The sequence below is a fragment of the Corvus cornix genome, chromosome 15, assembly GCF_000738735.6.
Source record: "Corvus cornix cornix isolate S_Up_H32 chromosome 15, ASM73873v5, whole genome shotgun sequence".
NCBI lineage: Eukaryota > Metazoa > Chordata > Aves > Passeriformes > Corvidae > Corvus > Corvus cornix.
In genome coordinates, this window is record NC_046345.1 from 1,818,377 (window position 1) to 1,841,003 (window position 22,627).

The 22,627-nt window shown below is 48.5% G+C and overlaps 2 protein-coding genes across 2 annotated transcripts in view; both read right to left on the reverse strand.

Moving 5' to 3' along the window:
• The window catches only part of TMEM132B (transmembrane protein 132B), a 222,238-nt gene extending 220,215 nt beyond the window's left edge, over positions 1-2,023 (reverse strand). The window contains exon 1 of the mRNA XM_039561156.1: positions 1,875-2,023. Within this exon, the coding sequence (XP_039417090.1) occupies positions 1,875-1,959 (85 nt within the window). The 5' untranslated portion in view covers positions 1,960-2,023. The remainder of the gene's footprint in view (positions 1-1,874) is intronic.
• Positions 2,024-15,923: 13,900 nt separating this feature from the next.
• Positions 15,924-22,627, reverse strand: part of AACS (acetoacetyl-CoA synthetase) — a 37,833-nt gene continuing 31,129 nt past the window's right edge. The window contains exons 15-18 of the mRNA XM_039561091.1: positions 21,527-21,596; positions 20,797-20,855; positions 19,829-20,031; positions 15,924-17,253 (exon numbers count right to left, since the gene is read on the reverse strand). Of these exons, the coding sequence (XP_039417025.1) occupies positions 17,116-17,253; positions 19,829-20,031; positions 20,797-20,855; positions 21,527-21,596 (470 nt within the window). The 3' untranslated portion in view covers positions 15,924-17,115. The remainder of the gene's footprint in view (positions 17,254-19,828; positions 20,032-20,796; positions 20,856-21,526; positions 21,597-22,627) is intronic.

Consider the following 22,627-nt stretch of genomic DNA (forward strand, 5'->3'; position numbering starts at 1 on the left):
GGGCTCAGCGCAGAGGGATGGATACGTCGGTAGGTTTGCAGCCACAAACTGTTTCAAAGTGGGTTTCCATATGTTTAAGCACTCAGAGCGCTGGAAGAATTACACCCACAGCGCAATCTCACCATGGTAGCTACCCACACAGGAGGAGACAGGAGGGGGGAATATCGGGGAAAAGATTATCATTAATATGTCAAAGCAATAAATAAAAAAGATTAAAAAAAAAACCCACAAAACCAAAAAAACCCCAAAAAAAAAAAAAAAAAAAAAACAACAAAAAAACAGAAAACCTGCTCCTTTGTTGCGCCTAACTCTCTCCTGGATAAAAGGAGAGCCGCACGGCGTACAGGGCATCACAGTGACCACAGAAAGCCACCATTCCGCGGGGCAGTGCTGACCCATAGGCAGCCCATGCTCTGTGTCCTGTGCCCGGTGCCCCACTCCCCACAAGCTGCACCCCACTGTCCATGCTCTGCACCCTGGTCCCCATTGTCCTGCTCAAGAAGATTTCCGAGTGCCGCCGTGGCTGCACACACCCCAGCCAAGGAGGGAGATGGAAAACGCTGTGCTTTTTGGAGTGAGCAGAGCAAGGACCCCTTGCTGTCCATCTTCTGTATGTCCCCAGGGCTGATGCCTCCTTCCTAGCAAATTGTTCCTGCTCTCCCTGTAGGAACCTTTCTAAAACACTTCCCTATAACAACGCACTCCCTTGTGCCATCCCCAAGAACGATACTGCTATTACCCCTCCCGTGGATCACTCCTGTTTCACCTGAAATCCTTGTATTTAAGCATATTCCTAAAACCCCCGTGAAGTTTCCCCAGCAGCCCAAGCTCCACGCTAGGGCCAAACGCAAGCACCGTCCCGAGAAGCAGTAAACGCAAATGAATCCCTGAGCAACTTCAGCACCGATGCACCTTAATTAATTTGCTTTTAACAACCCCTATTTATTAGGAGCAGCATCTGCCAGGGAGCTCACGGGAGCACGCAGAGGAGAACGTCCCCAGAGTGAAGTCCTGCTAAAGACTTTCCCAGGTGCAGCGCTGCGGCTCTGCCAGCCTGGAGGTGAGCCCTTCCCCAACAAACACCCCCAACTAGGACCCGAAATGCTGCTCCCGAGTTCAGCTGGAGGGGGGGATAAAAAAAAGAAAAATAAACGAAGAGAGGAAGAGCATCTCGCAGCCGCACTCCCTGGCCGGGCGCGCCGCCTCGCAGCTGGCCGTGATGAGGGAATCCCACCTGAACCCAATCAAGGGCCAAACCCCCCGCTCCCCGCCAGCCCACGGAAACCTGTCCTTCTCGGAATTAAGCGCAGGTGTTTTGTTACCGCAAGGATATAACTCCTGCACATCTTTCCCCCCACCCGCGCCCATGGAGAGCTAGAAAGAGCGAGGAGCATCAGGAAGGGGGGGTCGGCCGCCCCCTGGGAAACCCCAAATCCCACGACCCTTCTCCATCCCCCAGAGCTCCGGCGAGCCTAAACTTTTCCTTTTTTCCCCCCCAAGTCAGCAGCAACGCACTGGCAGCGGCCGAAGCAGCGGGGCAGCCTTCGCGCAGGGGGCCGGGAGCCCGCGGCACGCGTGGGGACGGGGAACACACGGGGAGGCAGCGGGGAGCTGCGGAGCTGGATGGGGACTTCTTGGTGCGCCCCAGAGACGGGGCTCGGAGCGCGTTCCACCCGCAGCGTTGCGCGGAGCGCCGGGGGGAGCCGGGGGAGGGAGGGCTGGGATGGGGGAAACGGCCATAAATAAAACCGGGGGAGGGGGGAAGATAGCAAATAAACACAAATAGTTAAAAACAAACCCAAAAATGAACACAAAACCCAAACCAAACAAACAGAACCACAGTGCCGGGGTCGCGGCCGCGGGACCGGGGTTACCTCGGCACAGGAGCAGCAGCGGCGCCAGGAGCAGCGCGGGGCCTCGGGAGAGCATCCTCTTTGTTCCATGCCCAGAAGTAGTCATGGTGCTGATTTATTTGGAGAGGGGCGGCAGAGCGGGGCGGGGGGGGCCGGGGGTGTCGCGGCGGAGCCGTAACCACTCCCCCCGCTCCCCGCCCGCTCCGCTCCGTCCGGCGGCGGGGCCGGCGCCCGCGGAGGAGGGGAGGGGAGGGGGGTCCCCGCTCCGCGCCGGCCCCGCGCTCACGGCCGCCCCCGCCGCATCGCCGCCCCGGGGGCACCGGCGCCGCCCCCGCCCGCGGCAGCAGCAGCGGCAGCAGCAGCGGCGGCTCCCCCGGGGCAGCGGGCGCTGTGCCGGGGCTGCGGCGGCGCGGCCGGGCCGGGCAGGGCGGGGGCGGTGCCGCCGGGCTCACCTGAGCGGGATCGGGGCGCCCAGGCGGGGGCGGGCCCGCAGGTGCCCCGCAGCGCCCCGGGGATGCGCGCTGCCCGGGCCCGCGGAGCCAGCGAGCAGGGCAGCCCCAGCAGTGGCCTTTGCTCAGCCCGGTTGCCGGGGCCCGCGGGGTTTTTTGCCGGGGTGGGCTCGGAGCGCCCCGGGGCCGGTGCTGGGGCCGGTCCCGCTCCCCCGGCGCTGGGGCCGTGAGGGGGGGGCGCGCGCCGGCCGCGAGCGGAGGGAAGGGCGCGTGCGCCTCCTGGCGGCCGCCGCCGTCACTGCGGGGGCGCGGGGGGGAAGCGGCGCGGCCGCGGCGGGAAAAGGGCATCCCATGGGATGTGAGAGCATCTCAGACAGGGCCAGAGCATCCCATGGGATGTGAGAGCATCTCAGACAGGGCCAGAGCATCCCATGGGATGTGAGAGCATCTCAGACAGGGCCAGAGCATCCCATGGGATGTGAGAGCATCTCAGACAGGGCCAGAGCATCCCACGGGATGTGAGAGCATCTCAGACAGGGCCAGAGCATCCCACGGGATGTGAGAGCATCTCAGACAGGGCCAGAGCATCCCATGGGATGTGAGAGCATCTCAGACAGGGCCAGAGCATCCCACGGGATGTGCGGGCATCTCAGACAGGGCCAGAGCATCCCATGGGATGTGAGAGCATCCCGAACGGCGTGAGAGCATCTCAGACAGGGCCAGAGCATCCCACGGGATGTGCGGGCATCCCGAACGGTGTGAGAGCATCCCCGGGGTGTGCAAAGGACATCCCAAGGAGGGTGAGGATGTGCAAAAGGCTCCCCAGAGGTGTGGAAAGGGAGTCTCAGGAGATTGAGGGCATCCCATGGGTGCGCACAGGGTGTCCCAAGGGGTGTGCAGTGGCAGTGAGGAGCACACCCAGGGCAGTGCCAGCCGCACCAGCAGCGTGCCCCACACCCCCCATCCCAGCAGGATTGCCCTCGGTGGCACTCTGCCAATGGAGCCAAGCGTTGCCTGTGTCCTCTCCCTTGGAATGCAAACATATCCTGAATTCCATCCCGCTGGAACTGGAATTTCACTCAAAATCCAATGAGCCCTCATTGCTGGGAGTCGTTACTGTGATCGCAGTAAAACCAGTGAGACAGGGAAAGAAAAGGAGAGGGAACAGTAAACCCATCCCCTGGGCTCTCCTGCAGTTTTGCAAACACGTCTCTGAGTTTGATTTTTTCCCCTCCCTGCATAAACAAGCTTTTCTGTAGTACTTACTGTAATCTTGTTTGCTCCATAACCACTCCTAGGAATGTCATAAAAAATTTAACTCTAATATTTTACCACTCCACACAAACATGAACGTGAATAAATGCTTATCTCCCATGTAGGGAAATGTAGAGCAGCGTGAGAGCACATGGGACTCAACCTCAGGCTGGAGGAACTGGACCCACACAGGTAGGGGAAAAACAAAACCCAAGGGAACCCAAAGATTTGGTTTCCTCAAAGAAGATAAAACTAATAAATAAGTATATAAAATGAATAAAAGGCAGCGATGAAGAGCATCTTGCTGTCTGCTCTTGGTACTTGATCTAATAAAATAAAACAAAACCTGAACATTCAGCTGCTAGTGGAAATCTGGTGATCCAAAATAAGGGAATCAGCTGCTTTAGACATCCCATTTCTTCCTCGGGGAGTGTGGGGGAATGTTGGGTTTGTCAGGTGGAGGTACAGGGGCTGCCCCTGGCCCTGGTGGGTCACTTGGTGCTGCTATGAAAGAAATGTGCAAAGGTGTGTGCCAGGGGCATCCCAAAGCTCTGCAGCAGTGCAGGGCTCAGGGGAGTTATGGGGTGCACAGGGAAGTAGGAAACAATTCCCTTGTGCAGCTCAAACCCAGCGCAGACCCTCGGCTGGGGTACACAGGACTCTGTCCCCCTCATCAGCCCAAACCCTGCCCACAGCCAAGGGCCTCACCTCACCTTTAGGGCAGCACCACAAAGCATTTAGACTTTACTCCATCACTGCTGCACGTATTTAAGTGGGATTTTATATCCAACACGTGAAAGAAAATCCGAAGTGAGAAATATTGCAGACTGACAAAGTGCTGACAAGGAAGCAATCCCACTTCCAGAGATTCAGGAGGAATCTGAGAGGTGCTCATCCCCCATCCCATTCGTTCCATGCAGGACTAGTCTGGTTCTTCCAAAACTTACTCCCCACACTGGTTCTTAGGACAGATAGTAAAGCTGTAGTTATCCATTATGGGCCTCTCAGCCTAATAAAGCCACAAGATTTTCTCCCTCCCCTACAAAATGCTTTAATGATTTTACTGCCTTTTAATGAAAGGTAATATTCTAGTAAAAATGAAGTGAAAACATGTATTAGGTGGTGTCTACAGACTGTAGGATGGTTGCTCTGGCAGTGCTCTCTCTCCTTCCTGCAACTTTCCTTGTTTGTGTTGCAAGAAACAAACCATAAAAAAGCAAATACAAACAGTAATAAACCCCTTTGAGAGCCTTGGGCTGAACATGAGGGACTGTGAACAAATTAACAGGTAAAAGGGCAGTTATCACAGGAAAAATGCATCAGAATTAGGGATTTTCCAGGTCAGAAAGTACCTTGTGGGGTGAGCCCACAGCACAGCAGCTGCTCCCATGACAGGGGCTATTGAGGGTGCTGAGGTGTTTTGGGGAGCAGCGGGGAGCAAACCCCTTGGAAACCCAGCTGGTCACCAACTACAGGGACAACCAGGATTAATCTGCCTCGCTGAGGTTACAAGAGGAGGCCTGACAAAAACAGAAGGGGATTATTGGGAGATACAAAAAGCATGAAGAAGAATTGCAGATAAATCAACAAAATAATAGACAACTGATGGAGCACAGCTTCCTCATCAAAGCAACAGGACAATAAGTGCTCCTTGACTGAATTTGCACAATTCCTGCTGGGAGTTTCTGGTTTCCATATCACTGTTGAGCCGTTTCCAAGCTCCTTAGCTGGCTTACAGCATGGCTTGTCATTCCCTGTCTTCTGGTGCGAGAGCATCAAAAGGTTCATGAGGAGACACCGCCGAGACAGCAGAGCCGCCCATGGTGCCGTAATCTGGGTCTCCCATATGTGATCCTCAAAATAATTCTTTTCCCAAAGGAGATTTTCTTTTAAGTATTCCGGTGAGGTGTTGATACACTTCCTTTGTGCTGGCGTGACTTTGCACACAGAGGCAACCTGTGTTATGAAAGACTTGAAAGACTTTGCAGCGTTACAGAAAGCTGTTGATTTTCACATCACTCATATGTCAAAAGATGGGAGGTTTCGGGAATGCCCCTAGGAGAACAGGAAGAATGAGAATTTTAAAGATGTCTTGAGGTATTAGGAGGCAAAAACCCAGCTGGGAATTAAGGGGAGGTAAGGATGGAGGCCAGATCCCGAGCTGTGTTTAGACACTGATTTCCTGGAGGGAATAAGGAGCCCGAGTAAAGCTGGAGCGCTGTGAAGCACAAGAGATTGATCAGAGCTTTGTAGAAATGGCAATACCTTGTCCTGTAACTGATGTGGAGCTTGAGATTTAACTCCTCTGTGTGCAGAGAGCCAGCAACTCTGGCAGTGGGGCCATCTGGCCCCTGAGGACATCCTGCTCCACTTAGAGCATCGTAAGCCATGCTGTCCCATTGACCCTGTCTGCCCACTGCTTGCTTGCAAGCTGCAAGAAAGCATTGCCTGCAGGTCAGAGAAAGCCCAGATTTTGCCAAAAATTAATTGCATCCACTTTGCAATGCTGGAAAACACTGGGGTAATGAATTGCTGGGCTGCTGGATGGAGGCTGGCAGGGCGCTGGGGGCTGCTGAGATGGAAGCTACCAACAGCCTTGGGACATTGCGCCCCGATACAAAAAATGGGGTCCTCTGGGGTTCTGTCCCTCTCTGGTGCCCGGCGTCACCCGCAGAGGGAGGAAGCCAAGGGAGCAGCGGGGAGGAGCCGCTGTTCGCTGGCAGCGAGGGGCCGGCGTGAATCACAGGTGAGTGATTCACCCAGCCCGCGCCAGGCAGCGAACCTGCGAGCAAGGCACGAACTGAATCAGAGTGCTGGTTGATGGGGTGGGTTTTTTTGCTTTTTAATCATCTTCTCGCTCATTATCCTTAAAGCCTCTTCCCAGAGGAGGAGAGGGCTTCTCTCGCCAGAAGGGAGCGGGTTAATGACTCCCAGGAGGAAAAGCGCTGAGCAGTGGGAATTGTGGTGCCCCGCTGCCGCCGAGCACCTGCAGAGACTAAAAGGTGATGAATTGCCGTAATTTCTGTTTCCTTCTTCACCTGTATTTAATTAAATTGGTTTAAGACAGGTCTGAGCAGGAGAGTGGCTGATTTCTCCCCGTGTAATTTAAAACACCTGTAGGGGATAGGTGGGGGATGCCTGGCAGAACCCATGTCCTGGGGCCAGCTGGAAATGCTCAGTGTCTGGCAACTGCCCACAGCTGTGGGCACCCAGCCGAGCCCCCTGTCCTGGCCAGCGACCCCGGCCATCACCATGAGCCACCTGCAGAGGACAGGAGGTTTGTGCACTTGGTCCACACTCCGTTGGCAAAGTCTCCTCTCTCCCTCTGGCTGGGAAGCACCAGAGAGGGAGAAGGCAGGGTCAGAGCCAGAGAAATGGGTTATGTGCTAGTGGCAAGGAAGGGGCTATGCTCCTGTGTGAGCTCAGAGGCTGGGAGGGAGCGCAGGAGGGCTGTGTCAGCGACCAGGAGGGTGCTGGGGGGAGCAGGACCACACACCCAGGCAGCAGGAAGCACAGAAGTGCTGGAAGGAAGGGTGTTCATCCTCCCTCAGGCTCCAGCCAGGGAGGCTCAAAGGATGGCGCATGAAACCCCCGCTTCCACCAAGCCAAACTCACACAGTCACAGGGAGCTCACGGGAGCCTGGGAGCTGCTCAGCCCCGGGGAAAACAGAACAAAACCCCTGAAACCCGAGCAGAAGGAGAACGTGCAGTGCCTGCCTGCGTTGCGCTTCTCCCGGCAGCCCGCGGCTCTCGCAGCCTCACGCAGCTGCAGGGGCTCTGCCCTTGGCCGAGCTGCATCAGCCCCCTCACATCCCCTCCCTCCCTCCGAAAGTGCCAAAAACCAGCCCCCAGCGCTGCACCCTGCTGCCCAGAGATAAAATGTGGGCACGGGGATGGGAGGGACACAGCCGAGCCACTCTGGAGAAGGATGAGGAAAGCTCAGCCCCCAGCACCTTGTGCCATTGGGACCAGCGGATGCTCCCGTGCCTGCACTCCTCGAGCAGTCAGGACCTGGTTTTCCATGGAAATCAAATTCGGCCCAAAACATCGAGCGTTTTCCATGAAGGTCACAGGCGGGAGACTTCCCAGGTAGCTCCGTCACCGAAGAGTTGCTAAAACCAGGAGTCACACCGAGCTCCGTGCCTGCCTGCTCATTAAAACAGCCTTTGTGCTCCAGAAATGCATATGAAAGACGCACACAGGCCCTGTCACTCTTACGGATTCCTTCTCTCATGTTGGCTCATTCTCAGCTAAACTAAGAAATGCCTGAAGCCGTCAAAGGGGTTGTTTCAAAGGCAGCCCGGAGACAGAAAGGGAGCGAGCCGGCGCCTGGAAAGCCTCGCTAATCAAGGCAGAGGGACCTGCCTGGTTTCCTCCCTCCCTGAGCGCAGCTCGTGCTTCGGCTTTGAAGACCTGTCATCTGTGACGCTGCTCTGCTTCAACATTTATACTGAGAATTTTTTTGCCTGGAATATATGTCGTTTTTTGGCTTTTTTTTTTTTTTTTTTTTTTTTTAACCATTCCGCCCACCCTTCGCCTCTCAGCGGAGCTCTGCGATGTCGGAGCAGGAGCGTTACAGAACCTTAAATAAAACGCAGGGGAGGTGGCCCCGGTGCCAGGACCGTCCCGACCCAGGCCATCAGCTGTGTAAACAAAGGGGTTTTTTTCACAGCATGAGTGCCAAGCAGGCTGTGTCGAACGCCGGGGTCTTTAGGAATCCGGGTGTCTCTAAAGAAAAGGAAAGACTTTTGCTCCCAGGAGCACTACAAAAATTAATGGATATTATGACTGTAACTACTTGAAATCAAATGCAAAGCCATGTGTCACGCAGCCCTTTTGCGATTTCCGCAGCTTATTACAAGCCTGTTTACATCTGCCCCTGCCTGATTTAAGCCCAGCAGGAATAAAACTAATATCAAGTGAGCAGAGTGAATTAAGAGCAGAGGTGCTCTTGGCAGGACTTATTCAAGCGCAGCCCTCTCCTGACACCGGACAGACGGGTCCTGCTGGCCCCCGGTCACAGCCCACAGGTACCAGGGTACCCAGACACATCCCAGCCTCTGGAATTGTTCCTTTGTGCCTGGTGCCACTGTTCCACGCAGGCAGGGGACATCCCATGGCACAGCGGATCCCTCTATCCACAAAGCCCTCAGGCTCTCCCGGTGCAGCGCAGGGTCAGGTCGAGGCATGGAGACCGGAGTGGAAAACGCCATCGGGATGCTCTGGAGAAGAAAACAACGTTCGTGAAGCATCTGCAGATGCAGCCGCTACCGCCGGGTGCCTTCATTAAGCCCAACAATGCCTTTGGATGGTGTTTGAGGAGCTGGTGGAGCTGTCTGTGGCGTGAAAGGCAGAGGTGTGAATTTTCTCCCGTTCTGTGCCGGTGGCGTCTTTAATCTGAGCCCGCTGAGCGAGCGGAGCGCTGGCACCGCCGGGTCCCAGCTGGCGACGAGGCCAATTAGAGACGGAGCCAGGAGCCAGCGCCGCATCAAGGGGGGGGTGCGGAGCAAAGAGCGGCTGGCGGGGCACGGAGCTGCGGGATTTGCCTTTCCCACAGGGCGAGTCCTTCCTCTCCCCCTTCCTGCATGGAACGAAGTCCCTGGCTGAGATTTTAAGAGGCTGTATTAACAGGTCACCTAACTCATCCGCCTGCCAGGGATGGGTTTGGTGGATATCCTGTTGCAGGGGGGTAAGGACTGGGACCGGCACATGGCTTCACCAGGTTGCCTCACAGCGGTGTTTTATGAATTACTTACAGGTAGTTGTAGTCTCTGTGCTGGTTTAATATTTTATCGTGTTTCCATCGGTCAGATGAAGGACAAGATCCCCGAGAAATCCAAATCCGGGGCTGAGTCTGTTAATGCCACAACTTCAGTTTGCTCAGGAGCCGCCCCGGTGCTGCTCGTCCCTGTGATTCGGATGTGATGCACATGACGTGCAGGAGGAATTATTCATACCAAATAATCGCTCCTGCCCAAATTAGCTTCCAAGAAAGGTGGCTGCAAAACCACTGGACCGTAGGAGCCAGGAGCTGCTCTAAGCAGCTGCTTAACAGGAGCAGATCCGAGTGCTGAGTGGCAAAGGTGAAGTCTGGCAAAAAAAGGAAACTTGGGGTTATCCAAAACTCACAGCAGAACCAGCTGCTGTGCTGGGCTGAACTTGGTCAACACCATCAGCCTACCAGAGTGGCTCAAACCAAGCTCTTGGGCTGCCCAAAGCCTCCCATCACCCCTCACCAGAGGAGCTCCCACTGAACCTTCCCCTCCTCAGGCAGCACAGCTTTACCCTTCAGCTTCCACCAGGGCCTGGCTGTCCCTTGGGCACCGGCCAGGTGGGATCCAGGTGGTTCTTCCAGCTCCCTTCTGCCACCACCCACTACAACATGGAATTCCGTGGAATTCTGAGGAGACAAACAGACCTTAGGTCAGAGCTGACCTCTCTCGTGGCAGCTCAAGTGACTCTTCTGCAGGACAGGGACTGGTGGCCCCACTCAGCTGGGACCAGGTCTGGGTAAGCCAGGGCAACCCAGGCTTACCTTGCTGGACCTTGCAGTACCTTGCTGAACTACTAGGAGAAGAACAATTGATTTTTTTATTTTTCTATTCTAATAAATGAGTGGGAAATTTCCATTCCTTGGATCAGGAGATGCTCTGAATATTTATGTTATTGTTCACCAATTGGAAAAAAAAAAAAAAAAGAAGAAGTGCTATAAACGAACATTTTTGGTGACCCAGTTTGAGTGGCTCATTACAATTAGATCAAGCTAATTGCCAGCCTTGTATTTCATTTGGCAACTTGTTAAGCTAATTGAACAAAATAAAACTAATGAACAATTATAATGAAGTTTATAATTAGACCATTGGAAAAAACTCAGCGTGAGAATATTTAAGGCGTAATGAATGTGCAGGAGGTTTGGGAGGGGGGCAGTAAATTATGTCACTCTCTCCCACCAAAACCCTTCCTCCCAGGAGCTGATGCTCTTGATGTACTACCTATTCCCAAACCACATCAACGTGGCATTTTCTTTATTATTAATTACCTTAATGCCAGAGATGGCATTTCCAGGGATCCTAAATCCAGGAATCAGCCTGTTAGTGAGGCAGCTCAGAGTGGCCATTATGTTACATCCCCAACTCCACCTTCACAATACAAATCAGGGTCTCCACTAAGGATGGGTTTGTAACCCTGAAAGTGAAAAACGAGCACATGGGCCAGGCAGAGGAGTTCACAAACCCCAGCAAGCTGATGTGTCCTGTCAAACAGAAACCTGGTACAGGAGCCAGTGGGGGCTGAAGGGGGAAGAACAGAAAGAAAAATGCTCTCTGCCTGATTAGAGCCATTTTTAATAAACAGTTATTTTTGCGTCATTCAATTCCTATATGGATCTGAATAAACCCATTCCAGCTCCCTTTCACCCCGTGCTGCTAAGTTAAATACCACGGTAAGACACAGAATGACTTTTTGGACTTTCAGTTTACAGGTCAAGCAGGTACCCACCAAAACTTAATAGAATTGTCACATCAGACTCTCCATTGCTTAAAAACTTCTCTTCCTCCTATTTGTACATGAAAGTAATTAGTTCATATAGAACTCCGTGGTAACTGAGGTTTTTCATCAGGGAATAAAGGCAGAAACTCTTAAACCACGGAGGAAATGTGTTCGACCTTTTCTCCTGGATGTTCGGAGGTTCCCAGTGGTTCTGGCGCTCCAAAAGCAAGTTCTGGATTTCAGCAGGAGCCCATGGTGCCAAGTGCCACATGCACAGGGCAGGGATGAAGCACACATGGTCCAGGAGGAGCAAAGGGTGGGGAGGAGGAGAATCAGCCCTGGAGATATTAAACAGCTCAGCACTGATCCCACTGTCTGCCTGGAACCACCGTAATCCCAACGAGGGTAACGTTCTTCTTCCCATTCACAGAGCTGCTTTACTCTCACAGAGATTAAGATAATACACTGACTCAGGAAAAAAAATTATTTCTATGAGCTATCAAAATCTCTATTCCCCTCCCCTGTTTTAGCTTGAGCTGCATTAGGAGAAAACCTCTGTTTTTGCAGTCATGTCTCAATATTTTTATGCCATTAGAACCAGCTGTCCTCTTAATGTAATTACAGGTTTCACCAGGGGAGTGATCATATCCTGGTAGCAGTGGGAGGTTGTAGCTGTCTGATGCTCTCCATGTTCCATCACCTTTCCATCAGCCTTGGTCTGGGGGTTTTTTGCAGGTGTCTCTTCACCTGCCAGCCTGGAGCTGCTGCCACAGCAGCCGGGGCTGCCCTTCCTGCAGCTTGTGCTGCTCAGGGCAGGCTCTGTCCCACTTCAGCAGGGCCAGGAGGGAGCTTTGGCAAGGAGGATGCAGAGGCCATGGCCAGCCCTTGCAGTGGCACCAGCAGGGCTCAATAATGCCTCTCCCCAGCCCCATGCTGAGGACAGAGGGCAGGGGCTGCCAGGCTGAGCTCTCCCCCTGCTTCCTCCCTTGCTGTGCTAAAAGCTCCCACACGTGCAGGGGTTTCCATGGGCTTGTGCTGGTTCGGGCATTTCCTTGCTGATTTCCCTCCCCTCGTGCATGCACACATGCTCTCATTACCAAAAGGTTGAGGAAATGGGAACAAACCCTGAAGTGAAGCGTGAAATGGGCTCCATGATTCCAGATAGCCAGGGCCATTTTAAAATCGTGCTTGGCATTTGCATTATAAGAACAAATCCTGTAACAAGAATCTCTCCTATGCTTTATACTCCTGCATTAATTCATGAAGTGTCATGTATCTAGTGTATTTTATTATACATGAGAACCAGACAAATTAAAATTCTCAGTTGAGTATCACATTTGTACACTCAAGGCCACCTCCTTCGGCTCTGGCGAGGGTTGAAGTGACGCTGGTTTAAACTCAGCTCACCTTTCAAACCAAGTCGGTTAAACCGGCACAAATTCTCAAAGTTTTCTTCCAATTTCTTCACAGTTTATTTCCATTTAGCTTCAACCTCTTTGTAGCCAACAGGAGGTGAAGATAAATACTCTCCTGATCCTTGTCAAAGCACAGGCTGTAGTTCAACAGCCTGGGAATGCTAGAAACATTCCCTTTGTAAAACAGAAACAGAATATGGGGGTGGAACTGGGTGATCTCGAAAGGTCCCTTTGAACCCAAACCATTCCCTGATTCTACAAATACCCCCACCAATGGCACTGTTGTCCCGCAGCAGCAAAAACTGAACTCCCTTTAAATCTACAGAAGAAGGAACAAAACTGGAAAACCAATTTTTTTTAGCAGATTCCTCATTAGTGAGTAAACCTCCTCATGTTAGTGATGTATATTTTAATATGCTATTGTAAACTAATTAACAATCCTGGGGGTGATGGTTTTTTTCCAAGGGACATTATCCTTTCAGCTGGAATCCCAGGCTGAATGCTGATAAGCCTCTTGAACTTTGCAAAACCACTTGTCAAAAGTAGTAAGACAAGAATTCGTTAAGGTCTTCTAATTAAGAAGTACAAGGTCCAATTAAGCTCTCACTAATGTGCTTCACAACCCAGTTAAAACAACTGCCTGCCGAGGATTTTCCCACCCCCACCAGCGCTGGTTCCTCACTTGAGTTCATCCCCAGCTGGTGGAGAATTCTCCAGTTCTTGGGAGAATTTCTCTGGCCATCAGAAGCCACAGTGAGGAATCGTGGGGACAGCTGGAGCCTGCTGCATTAATACTTTGGGACATCTCATTGTTCTGCAGCTGGAATTGTTCCGAGACACTCTTGGACTCCCTGACAGCATTCCAGAGGCTGCTTCCCTCTCCTCTGTGTGACAGCCACTCCCACTTTGCACACAAAGCATGCGGAGCAAAATGCTCAGGCTGATGTTGATTATCTCATTATTTGAACCTAAAGAGGCCCCTAACTCCCAGCAAGGAAAATGTGTGTGCTGCCCTCAGCTCCGAGGCTGCCACGCTGGATCACGGCCGTGGCTCACAGCAGCTCCCACCCTGATTTTATTTCTGGGAGAACATGGGTTATGACATGCAGTTTCCTCTTTCTACAAAAGATGTAGAAGAAAATTAAGTTGCATCCTGTTGGTCTCTAAGACCTGGTTATAAATGAGCTAAAAATACCCCCCTTCTTGAAAGGAGAAAGATGAAGCACTTTTGGATTTATCCTCTCAGTTTTTGTAGGACAAAATCCAGGCAGCAGCCTGGCACCTCAGGAAACCACTAACAAGCTGAAAGATTGCAGTGGAGAAATTGCTCAGTGCAGAACTCCAGAGGTCACCTGTAGGAAGACCAAAGCCTTTATCTACTGAAACATCTCTGATCAGGGTCTTAAAGGTGGATCAGAGCATTCCCTACAGACTCCAGTTTCCCCCAACCCAAAACCCTACAGTTCTGTCTCAAGAACAGTCTCAGACCCTGGTACTCCTTCCTAACACATTTTAAAACTAATTTTAACGCCCATTTACCTGTGTGACTGACTGCTCTGCTCATAAATGAAATACTTTTAAATATGCATGCACTAAACTGAAAGACAATAATGGCCCCAGGGAAGTTGCATTCCATCAGGCAATTACCTGTGTTTTTAAAATCACTGAATAAGTAATTCACACAACCCATTGCTCTTGCACATAACAATAAACAATTTTATCAGCTGTGCCCTGCTTGGGCTGCTGTGTAGCAGCTCATTTTATTTCGCTGAGAACCACCACTAACCAGGGAAATTAATTGAAATCATAAGGCAGAGGGAGGGAGAAGTACCTGCTCTAACAGGAGCTGACAAAAGCACATTTCTAAGAGGGGAGTGATAAAACCGTATCTCCCAAGGGCAAATGGGCCGATTCCATCACATAATTCAAGAGCCACTCCCAAATTTGCAGAGGACTGGGTGAGAAATGCCACCTAGCCTGGAGTTCCTCTGCTGTAATTGCTTTGCTGTTGAACATTTCAGTCAGAGCTTAAAGCCATTTCCAGAGCCAGCTCTATTTGCATGCCACACATCCCACTAAAATCTGCACATGGAGCTTTCCAGGCAAAACACTGTGAACCTCAAGGTATAAATAGGCAACCAAAAAAAAAAAAAAAAAAAAAGAAAAAGAAGAGGGCTATGCACTCAGGGTACAACCACTACATCCTGGCAGCCCTGAGGCAGCCCTCCAGTGCTTCTGGGTAAAACCTGAGGCAGGCCAGCAATCCATGGGCTCAGGCACATCATGCAGGCTCTGCCCAGCTCCTGCCTCAGGATCACAGCACAGCTCGGTGCTTGCAGGTGTTTCTGCTGCTACAGCCACAGCATCAGGAGCTCAGTGCCATGCCAGAGCCTGTGGACACATTTTTGGGTGCCAGCAGTTTGTAAGAAGCCCCTCGAATCCCCGTGAGGTTGCAGTTAGGCCACGGCTGAGCCCTGGGGAGAGCACACCTGGGTAGGAAGCAGGCACAGAGTGATGCTCCCTGCTTGGCCCTTGGAAACCACAATGCCTGCAGCTCTCTGCCTTCGTGCCAGGGATGTTCTGGCCCATCCCCAGCTGGAGGGATGCTCACAGCGCTGTGGGAGCAGCCAAAGGCAAATGCAAGCTGGAGGGCTGGAGGGAAGGATGTGGAAGGGGAGAAGCTGCACTCAGGAAGAGTGGAGAGCACTCCCAGCTCTGCCACAGCCACCTTTCAAGTACCCACCTTCCTCTCCTCAGCACTGCCAGGAGCATCCAGCACTTCCAAAACCCAGACCCTCAATTCAGTGAGGCACCAGCACAGTTTGCAGCACCCATCAGGGCTTTATGGCCATAAAAAGTCACTTCTATAGATTTCCTTCTGTATTGCTCTTTTTGTTTGTAACTAATGTCTGGGAAAAGCTTTGCAACATCTGACAATTACAAGAGATCAAATTATATCCATTAATGAAACTTTCTCCAGTGTTTGCAGCACAATAAAGGATCAAAAAAGCAGCCTCGAGGCAGTGTGTATGTTCTTAATGTATCTGTGCTTCTAAACTATCTTTAATTAATGAAATAACCCAAAATTACTATTTAATCTGGGGGCTTTGTAAACCTCAGACATTTTGCATGAATTAAAGAACAATATAATGAAGTTTTAATGAATATAAAGTCACAGTTAATGTAAAATTTATATATAGCAAGCCAGGAGGGGAAGGAATTTAAAAGTACTTTTAATCATAGGTTATTGGCAGCTTGGTAGCTCCTTTTTATACTTTTCTAATGGGTGTTTGGTATTTATCTTATCACAGCAGCATGGCCTGACTCACTACAGTAGAGAAAGTACCAGCAGAGAAAGTTTTGTACTCAGCTGCACTTGGATTAAACCCATTAAATCAGTAACAAACTAATCTAAAAATTATTTCATGACACCCAGTTAAAAGGAAAATAAAGACAGTAACAGCTGAGAGATGTAATATATAATTATATATATAAAGAATTGATTTTTTTAATTAACTCTTTATCAACGCTGAATGCATTCAACACAATTGTAAGTACAATAATATTTCACCCACAAAATTCAAATAGTGCAGGAGACACTGAATGCCAGAGGATTGGTACAGCTACTGCAACTGTATTTTATGAAAAACAAAACACTTTAGTGCTTCCATTTCACTGTTTTAGCAAGCTCAGTTTTTAAATTACAGTATTTTTCCCTTTATAAACCGGAGGGTTACAGACCTAGAAAAGGGGTCTCTCACTCTCAACATGACATTTAGTAAAAAAAGGTTACAAAACCCATCAGCTTTTAATAAAGAAAACACACTGGAATTCCTCAGCTAACCTTAGAGCCAATAAAGGACTTCAACCAAGGAACATTTTGCTAAACATCTTCCTCAACTGTAATTATGTTAATCCAGAGCAACGACAGTAAATTCCATGGAAATAACCTGGAGTTACCCCAGGAATAAGGAGGGGGCAAATGCTCCCTTCACCTTCAGAGCCCCCAGAAGCCTCTCAGCCAACAGCTTAAAACAATGAGAAGGCTACGGCACAAAATGAAGCAGCAATTACCCTCAAAGGTACCATGAGAGATTTCAAGACTGAAATTATTCAGAGTCAGGTCAAATGGGTTTAGTGCATTATGGTTTGGCTTTATAAAAACATCTTAATGCACACTACACAGAGAACACTTGCATGTTTCAGGGTCAAGGGGTTAAAACTGCCATGGATTCCTTACAGGGAACAAACACATGGATTGCAAAATGTTGCTAAAAATCCAGTTTAAAAAAAAACAAAAACATTTTATGAAAGAAATATTCTATCTACAACTGCAACTATTGGTGCTCCCATTTGATGGGCTGCTGATGTAAATCTAACCAGAAAAGATGCACTCATATAAATAAAAATCAAAACAAGCAGGTTTCTCCCTCCAGGCTGGAAAAAACCTCCAAAATATATGGCATATTTAACCAATAAAAGGGAGCTAAGCTTTACCCAAGCCTTTCATAATGCACTTCATGAAGTATTTTTTTTTCCTTTTAAAAGAACCACTGGTATTAAATAGAGCTTTTTCTTTACATACAGTATTGTTATATACAAAACAAATACAGAACAAAGACAGTCACAAAAAATAAAACCCCCAAACAAGTGACTTTAATAGTCTTGAAGCTCAGGAATATTTTGGTACAGGTCCAAAGCCTCTGGGTTTGAGAAAGCTCCCCGCTGCTCAACTTCTTTCCCTGCAATTATTTGCTTCACAGCTACTTCCACTTTCTTCCCATTTACCGTATACTGAAAAACAAAACCAGCAAAGATAAGATTACATTTTTTTTCATGTAGTAGCTTTATGCAAATATTCATGAAACCCCCCATCAATTCCAGAACTCTATCAAAATTTAGCAGAATGCCTTTTGTTACACTTGAAGCACTTTCTTCTGAAAATCACTTGAAGAGTAGGTAGAATTCAAAGAGTTTGTGTCAGTTTATTACTCCTACTGGCAATTCTGTGAGAACACGATCAAGCTCCAATATAAAACAACAAAACCAGATCAGAATTATGGTATAAACACTAAAAATGTTGGTTTTATGTTCTGACATTCAATTTTCAAACCATTTTTAATTTTTAAGGGTGGGCTCAAAAAACAAAGCCCAAGCGCACTGGGCTTTGGAAGAAAATCATGATTTTCTTATTTGAAATGGACAGTTCTTCCAAAAGGGTGAAGTGAAACTCTGGGCTTAAGCCATCCTCTACAGTTAAATGTTTCAAAACAAACCATAACAAATAAAATAAACTGTAACCAACAGAGGCTTCACCTCCGCTTATGAATCACACAAATTCTATTACATTGGGTGACTCAAAGTAAGGACACTGCAGAAAAAAACCCCCAATTCTTCTCTTGACATCAGAGCAAAAACTTCTGACACGGTAAGGAGATCTACTCCAGTGTGACCAGGAACAGCCAAGGCCCATTTGGGTGATCTCTGCTTTGGGAGGCACCAAGGCTTTATGAGCCCCTTCCTCGTTCTGGTACCACTGAGACATTTTGGGGGTGGCACCTTTGAGGAGCTGACACACAAATCCCTCCTCAGTGCTGCCTGCCTGCTCTGGAACAGGACCCCACCTGCTTCACTGCTCAATCTGCTCGTGGAGGAACCCAGGCTGGTCCTGGCCTCCAAAGCCACTGAAACTCCTGAGCTCCAGGCAGCACCATTTATCACTGGAGACCATTCAGAGCCAGGTGAGAACAACCTCCACCACACTCTTGCAATATTGTCTTGATATAAAAAAAACAAATCAAACTTTTCTTTATTAGATCTGCTGAAGTCATGTGTAACCCTCCCCTCCTGAGCCACCTTAATCAATCACTTCTATCTCTTCTCAATGAGTAGCAACCTAATTTTCACAAGAGCCCAGAAACCAGAATAGTTCAGTGGCCTGCAAGGGAACTCCCTCCTTTAAAAAAAGATCAGGCTGTTCAAAGTAAATTAGTTTACTTTAATCACTAAATCCTGTGGATGATTGCCAGAGTGTTTATGTGGTCAGGACAGAGCTAGACAGATCCATACTATGTTTTTTTAACACCTGAATGTCCTATTAAAACCATGCTTTGTGTTACTCAATCACCTCAGCACAGCTGTACTGTTTCTACCAGAATACAGTGTCAGGATCAGATTGTATTTTCAGATGAGGATTCAAACATTTCTGAAAGTAGCAGAAAATAGGCAGTTTCCCTTCCAATCAAAACTTTTAAAGAAAGATGGGAGACAGGCTTCAATCACTTCACCACTGGCACATTTATCTGAAAGGTAATTAAAACTCACTCAATTCAGTCAATGTGTGACCTAATTAATGATCTAAGCAGGCTCTCCTGAGGAGCAGCCCATCCCTAACACCTCCCTGCTGTACATTCAGGTGACACACAGTTCACAAGTTCAACACTCCATGCACGAGCTGAGTTAGAGCCCAGAAAATGGGAACTTAGGGGATTCTACACTCATGCAAGGAAGACATTTTGAGCCAGGAACTATCTGCCAACAGCATCATGAAACAAAAAAACTCATCAGGTCAGGACCAGGTCCCTCTGTGGACCACAGAGAGTAGTCCTGAATCCTACAGCACTTCCACATGGAAGCCTACACTGGCAGTAATGATGGCTCTGAAGTCCCAAGTGTTTTCTCTTGACACACTCAAGTCTTTGTGCAAATAAGACTTGGGAAAACCACACTCTGCATCTCCATTCTGCTGCTCAGAGTCATTGAGGAGGCTGTAGCATCAGAGAGGCCTATAAAACCAGACACTCCACCTGAAGAGTTCATACAAAGAGCTCTAGCAGAACACAGCTCCAAAAGACTGAGCATGCAGAACCTTTAGCTACACAGATTTCTCCCCCTGAATAAGCACGACAATTTCATTTTAATTACTGTTACAGTTAAGGCAGTAGAGCTACATTTAAGTGGCTAAACAGATGTAAAAGTGAATTGGTTTACAAAGTGATTTTCTGAATTTCCTGAGTGCTCTCAGCTTTCCTAAGAAAGTCACTCGTAACAGGAAAATAAAACCAAAATATGCTTACGGATAGCCAGAAAAGCTAAAGTTGAATTACCTTTTTAATATCTTCTTTTAAAGGGGTTTAAGTACATATTACTGAGAAAATGCAACCCATTTAAAAAACAAAAAACACACTTAGCTGAAGAGGAGATGAAAAGATGTTGCTAGGCAACATAGACAAACTATTTATAAAGCCCGAATACACTTTTGAGATGCTAAAATTTCCATGTATGTGGGTTTGAAGAGCAGTGACAACTGCTCCTTAATTACTATTCAAGGTGACAAAGAAAACAGTAGGCAGCCGTTCTCCTGCCATACCGGGATGCCTTTGGTTTCCAGGATGAGGCTGGGGACGTGCCTGGCGGAGAGCGCGGCGCGGATGGCGTCCTGGATGCGCTTCACCAGGCTGCGGCTGAAGGCGTGGCTGGAGGCCATCTTCAGGAACAGGATCACCCTCTCCTCGCCGTCCTTGTTGTACTGAGGGACGCAGAGGCTGTCGGACACCTCCTCAAAGGCTTCCACTGGAAATGGAGTCCTCGTTAGCACTTGGGTTGGTGGATGGTTCTGGACGCACGGTTTTTGTGGTTGGACCGAACAAAAGTCACCACAGACCCTGCCCGGGGTATCCTGCACTGAGCTTCACCTCTGTTGGCTCAGAAATTTTAACTCTTATGTGAAAATCCAGGTTTAAGGACCATTTAGGTTCATAACAAAGTTTTGCTATTACTTTTGAAATCGGTAACAAGGTTTTGCACTAAACCACTTTCTCTGGCTTTCCTCACAGGCCCCACTGCAGCAGAGACAGGACACTGAAAGTGCCTGGTGTCACAAGAACAAGAAGGCAACAGGTCCTCAAATCTCAGATTAGCACCTTTGCAGGGACAGTTTCCCCACCTGTCACCACACAGTCTTTGAAATACAAAGCACAAGCCCAAGAACTACTCCTAATTATCAGGAAAGGTACAGCAAAAACAGTGTCAGGGGCTTGCCTTTAGGGGAAAAAGAAAAGCCTGACAGGTTAGGGAAGAAAGAAAAAACCTGCTCCATACAATGTTGCTTTTGTATATCCCAATGAGTCATCTCCCACCCTACAGATACTTCAGGAAAGCAAGCAGTTTCAAGTGTAGAAAATGAAATTTTACTGATACTAATATACTCTGCACTGTCTCATTTGACAAACAGCAAGTTTGTTCTTACTTAATCCTTCCATCCCCTTTATAATGGTTAAATTCTGGATTTAAGGCAACAATGTCGTAGCTGGAAGAGGTGGAAAGTTGATTTCATACCTATGTTATAGATTTCAGAACTTCCAAATCTTACTCCATTTGGATTTAATGTACCATCACTGAAAAATCACAGACAAACAAAGAAACATTAAAGTGTGATTACAGCTTGATGAAGAGGAAAAATTGATGCAATTAACCAAGTCTCTCTAGTGAAAGCAAAACCACATTAGAAACAGAATTGTAAGAGAATTTTGAGTCAAAAAGGCATGTTACTCATTAGAATGAATCTTTACAGAGAAGAGCAACATTAATTCACTCAACTTTGGTGCAAACAACAACTTTGAAATGCAAGCAGTAAACTCAGCCCCAATTGTGATCTTGAATGTCTGATCACTGACAGAGGCACAACTGAATACCGTCTGAAATGAAGTTTTGCTGTAAAACAAGATGATGGCAAAGCCAAGACCACAAAACAAGTTCCCCAATTCACCACCTTGAATGTGCTGCACTCTCAATCTGAACTCCTGTGACCATTATGAACCATGGAACACAAAACCCAGCCCAGTACTGCCTTGTGCTCGTAAATACAGAACTGGGGTAGAACCTCAAAATGAGCTCCCTTCCCTCAAATCCAGCCGCTCTGATTAATTAAGGGTTGAAATGCACAATATGGGATTTAATAAAAATACAGAGCTAACAATGGTGACAGAATGGTGTACATTTACTCCTAGGTGAAGGCTGCAAGTCTTAGCACCTCTTTACTCCAAACACTTCCACCAGAACACTGTACCTGCGACCCAGCATGACAATTCCTCCAGTCTTGGGATTAATTTTGCAGTAATCACCATGGGCCCAAACACCTGGTGGGAAATGGCAAAGGTTAAGCAGCTGATTTCTTCTTCACCCAGTCACAGCAGACACTGTGTAACTGAACTGGCATTAACTGAGTGAAATACACAGAAATACAACAGATACCCACTGAGAACTGCCCACAGCCAGGGTGACAGTACTGAACTCCCCAAACAACCCACACTACATTTACTATAAAGAACCAGCACACCAGGGGCAGCTCAGAAATTAGGCTCAAACCCCAGGTTATCTTCTGATTGCTTGTTTGCATGACTACACAGCATTCCCTACGAACCGAGTGAATAGCTGCTCTGAACACCACATTTTGAATTACTGAAAGCATCTTCCACAAAAGTAACAACATTCCCACCTTGATTCATTGTCTTTCTTGATCCATTTTTTTTATTATGCACAATTCTGTAAAAGAAGCTTCCTGAGCTTGTGTAATATGTATCAACAACTCCCTAGGGAGTTTCTGTGCATACTGTTCTTGATTTGTGTTAATGCAAAATCAGGTTTGACTTTTCATTATTATTTAAGATTGATACTGCCACAGCAGGCTGCCAAAAGCAGAAGTACAACCCAATTCTATTCAAGTTTTTCTGAGGAAAAATACCAACCTCAATTATTTGCACATAAGACCACTTTTTAACTTAACTGTTACAATCTCAAGCCCATTTACAAGGAAAGACAGAAAAGGGATCCAGACAGAACCTCAGTGATTTCAGTCTTAAAACTGTCACACGGATTATTTTTTTCTCTATTTACTGCTGTCAGGCTTACATGCAGACTGCAACTTTGACATTCCTCAGTTTTCCTGTGTGATTATCTCCTGCTGCACATCCTGATTTTTCTTGTGAGTTGACTCTGTATTGCTGCTATTTATTAAAAAAGTTTCCACATCTGAAAAACAGCAGCTGGAGATCCTGCTCCTTAACATCCCTGCCCTAGAGGCACCAGGGATTTTGGCATTGTTGTGCCACATAAGGAAAAGCCCTGGATGAGCAGAGTCCTCCACAGTTACCAAAAGCCTCTGGCCCAC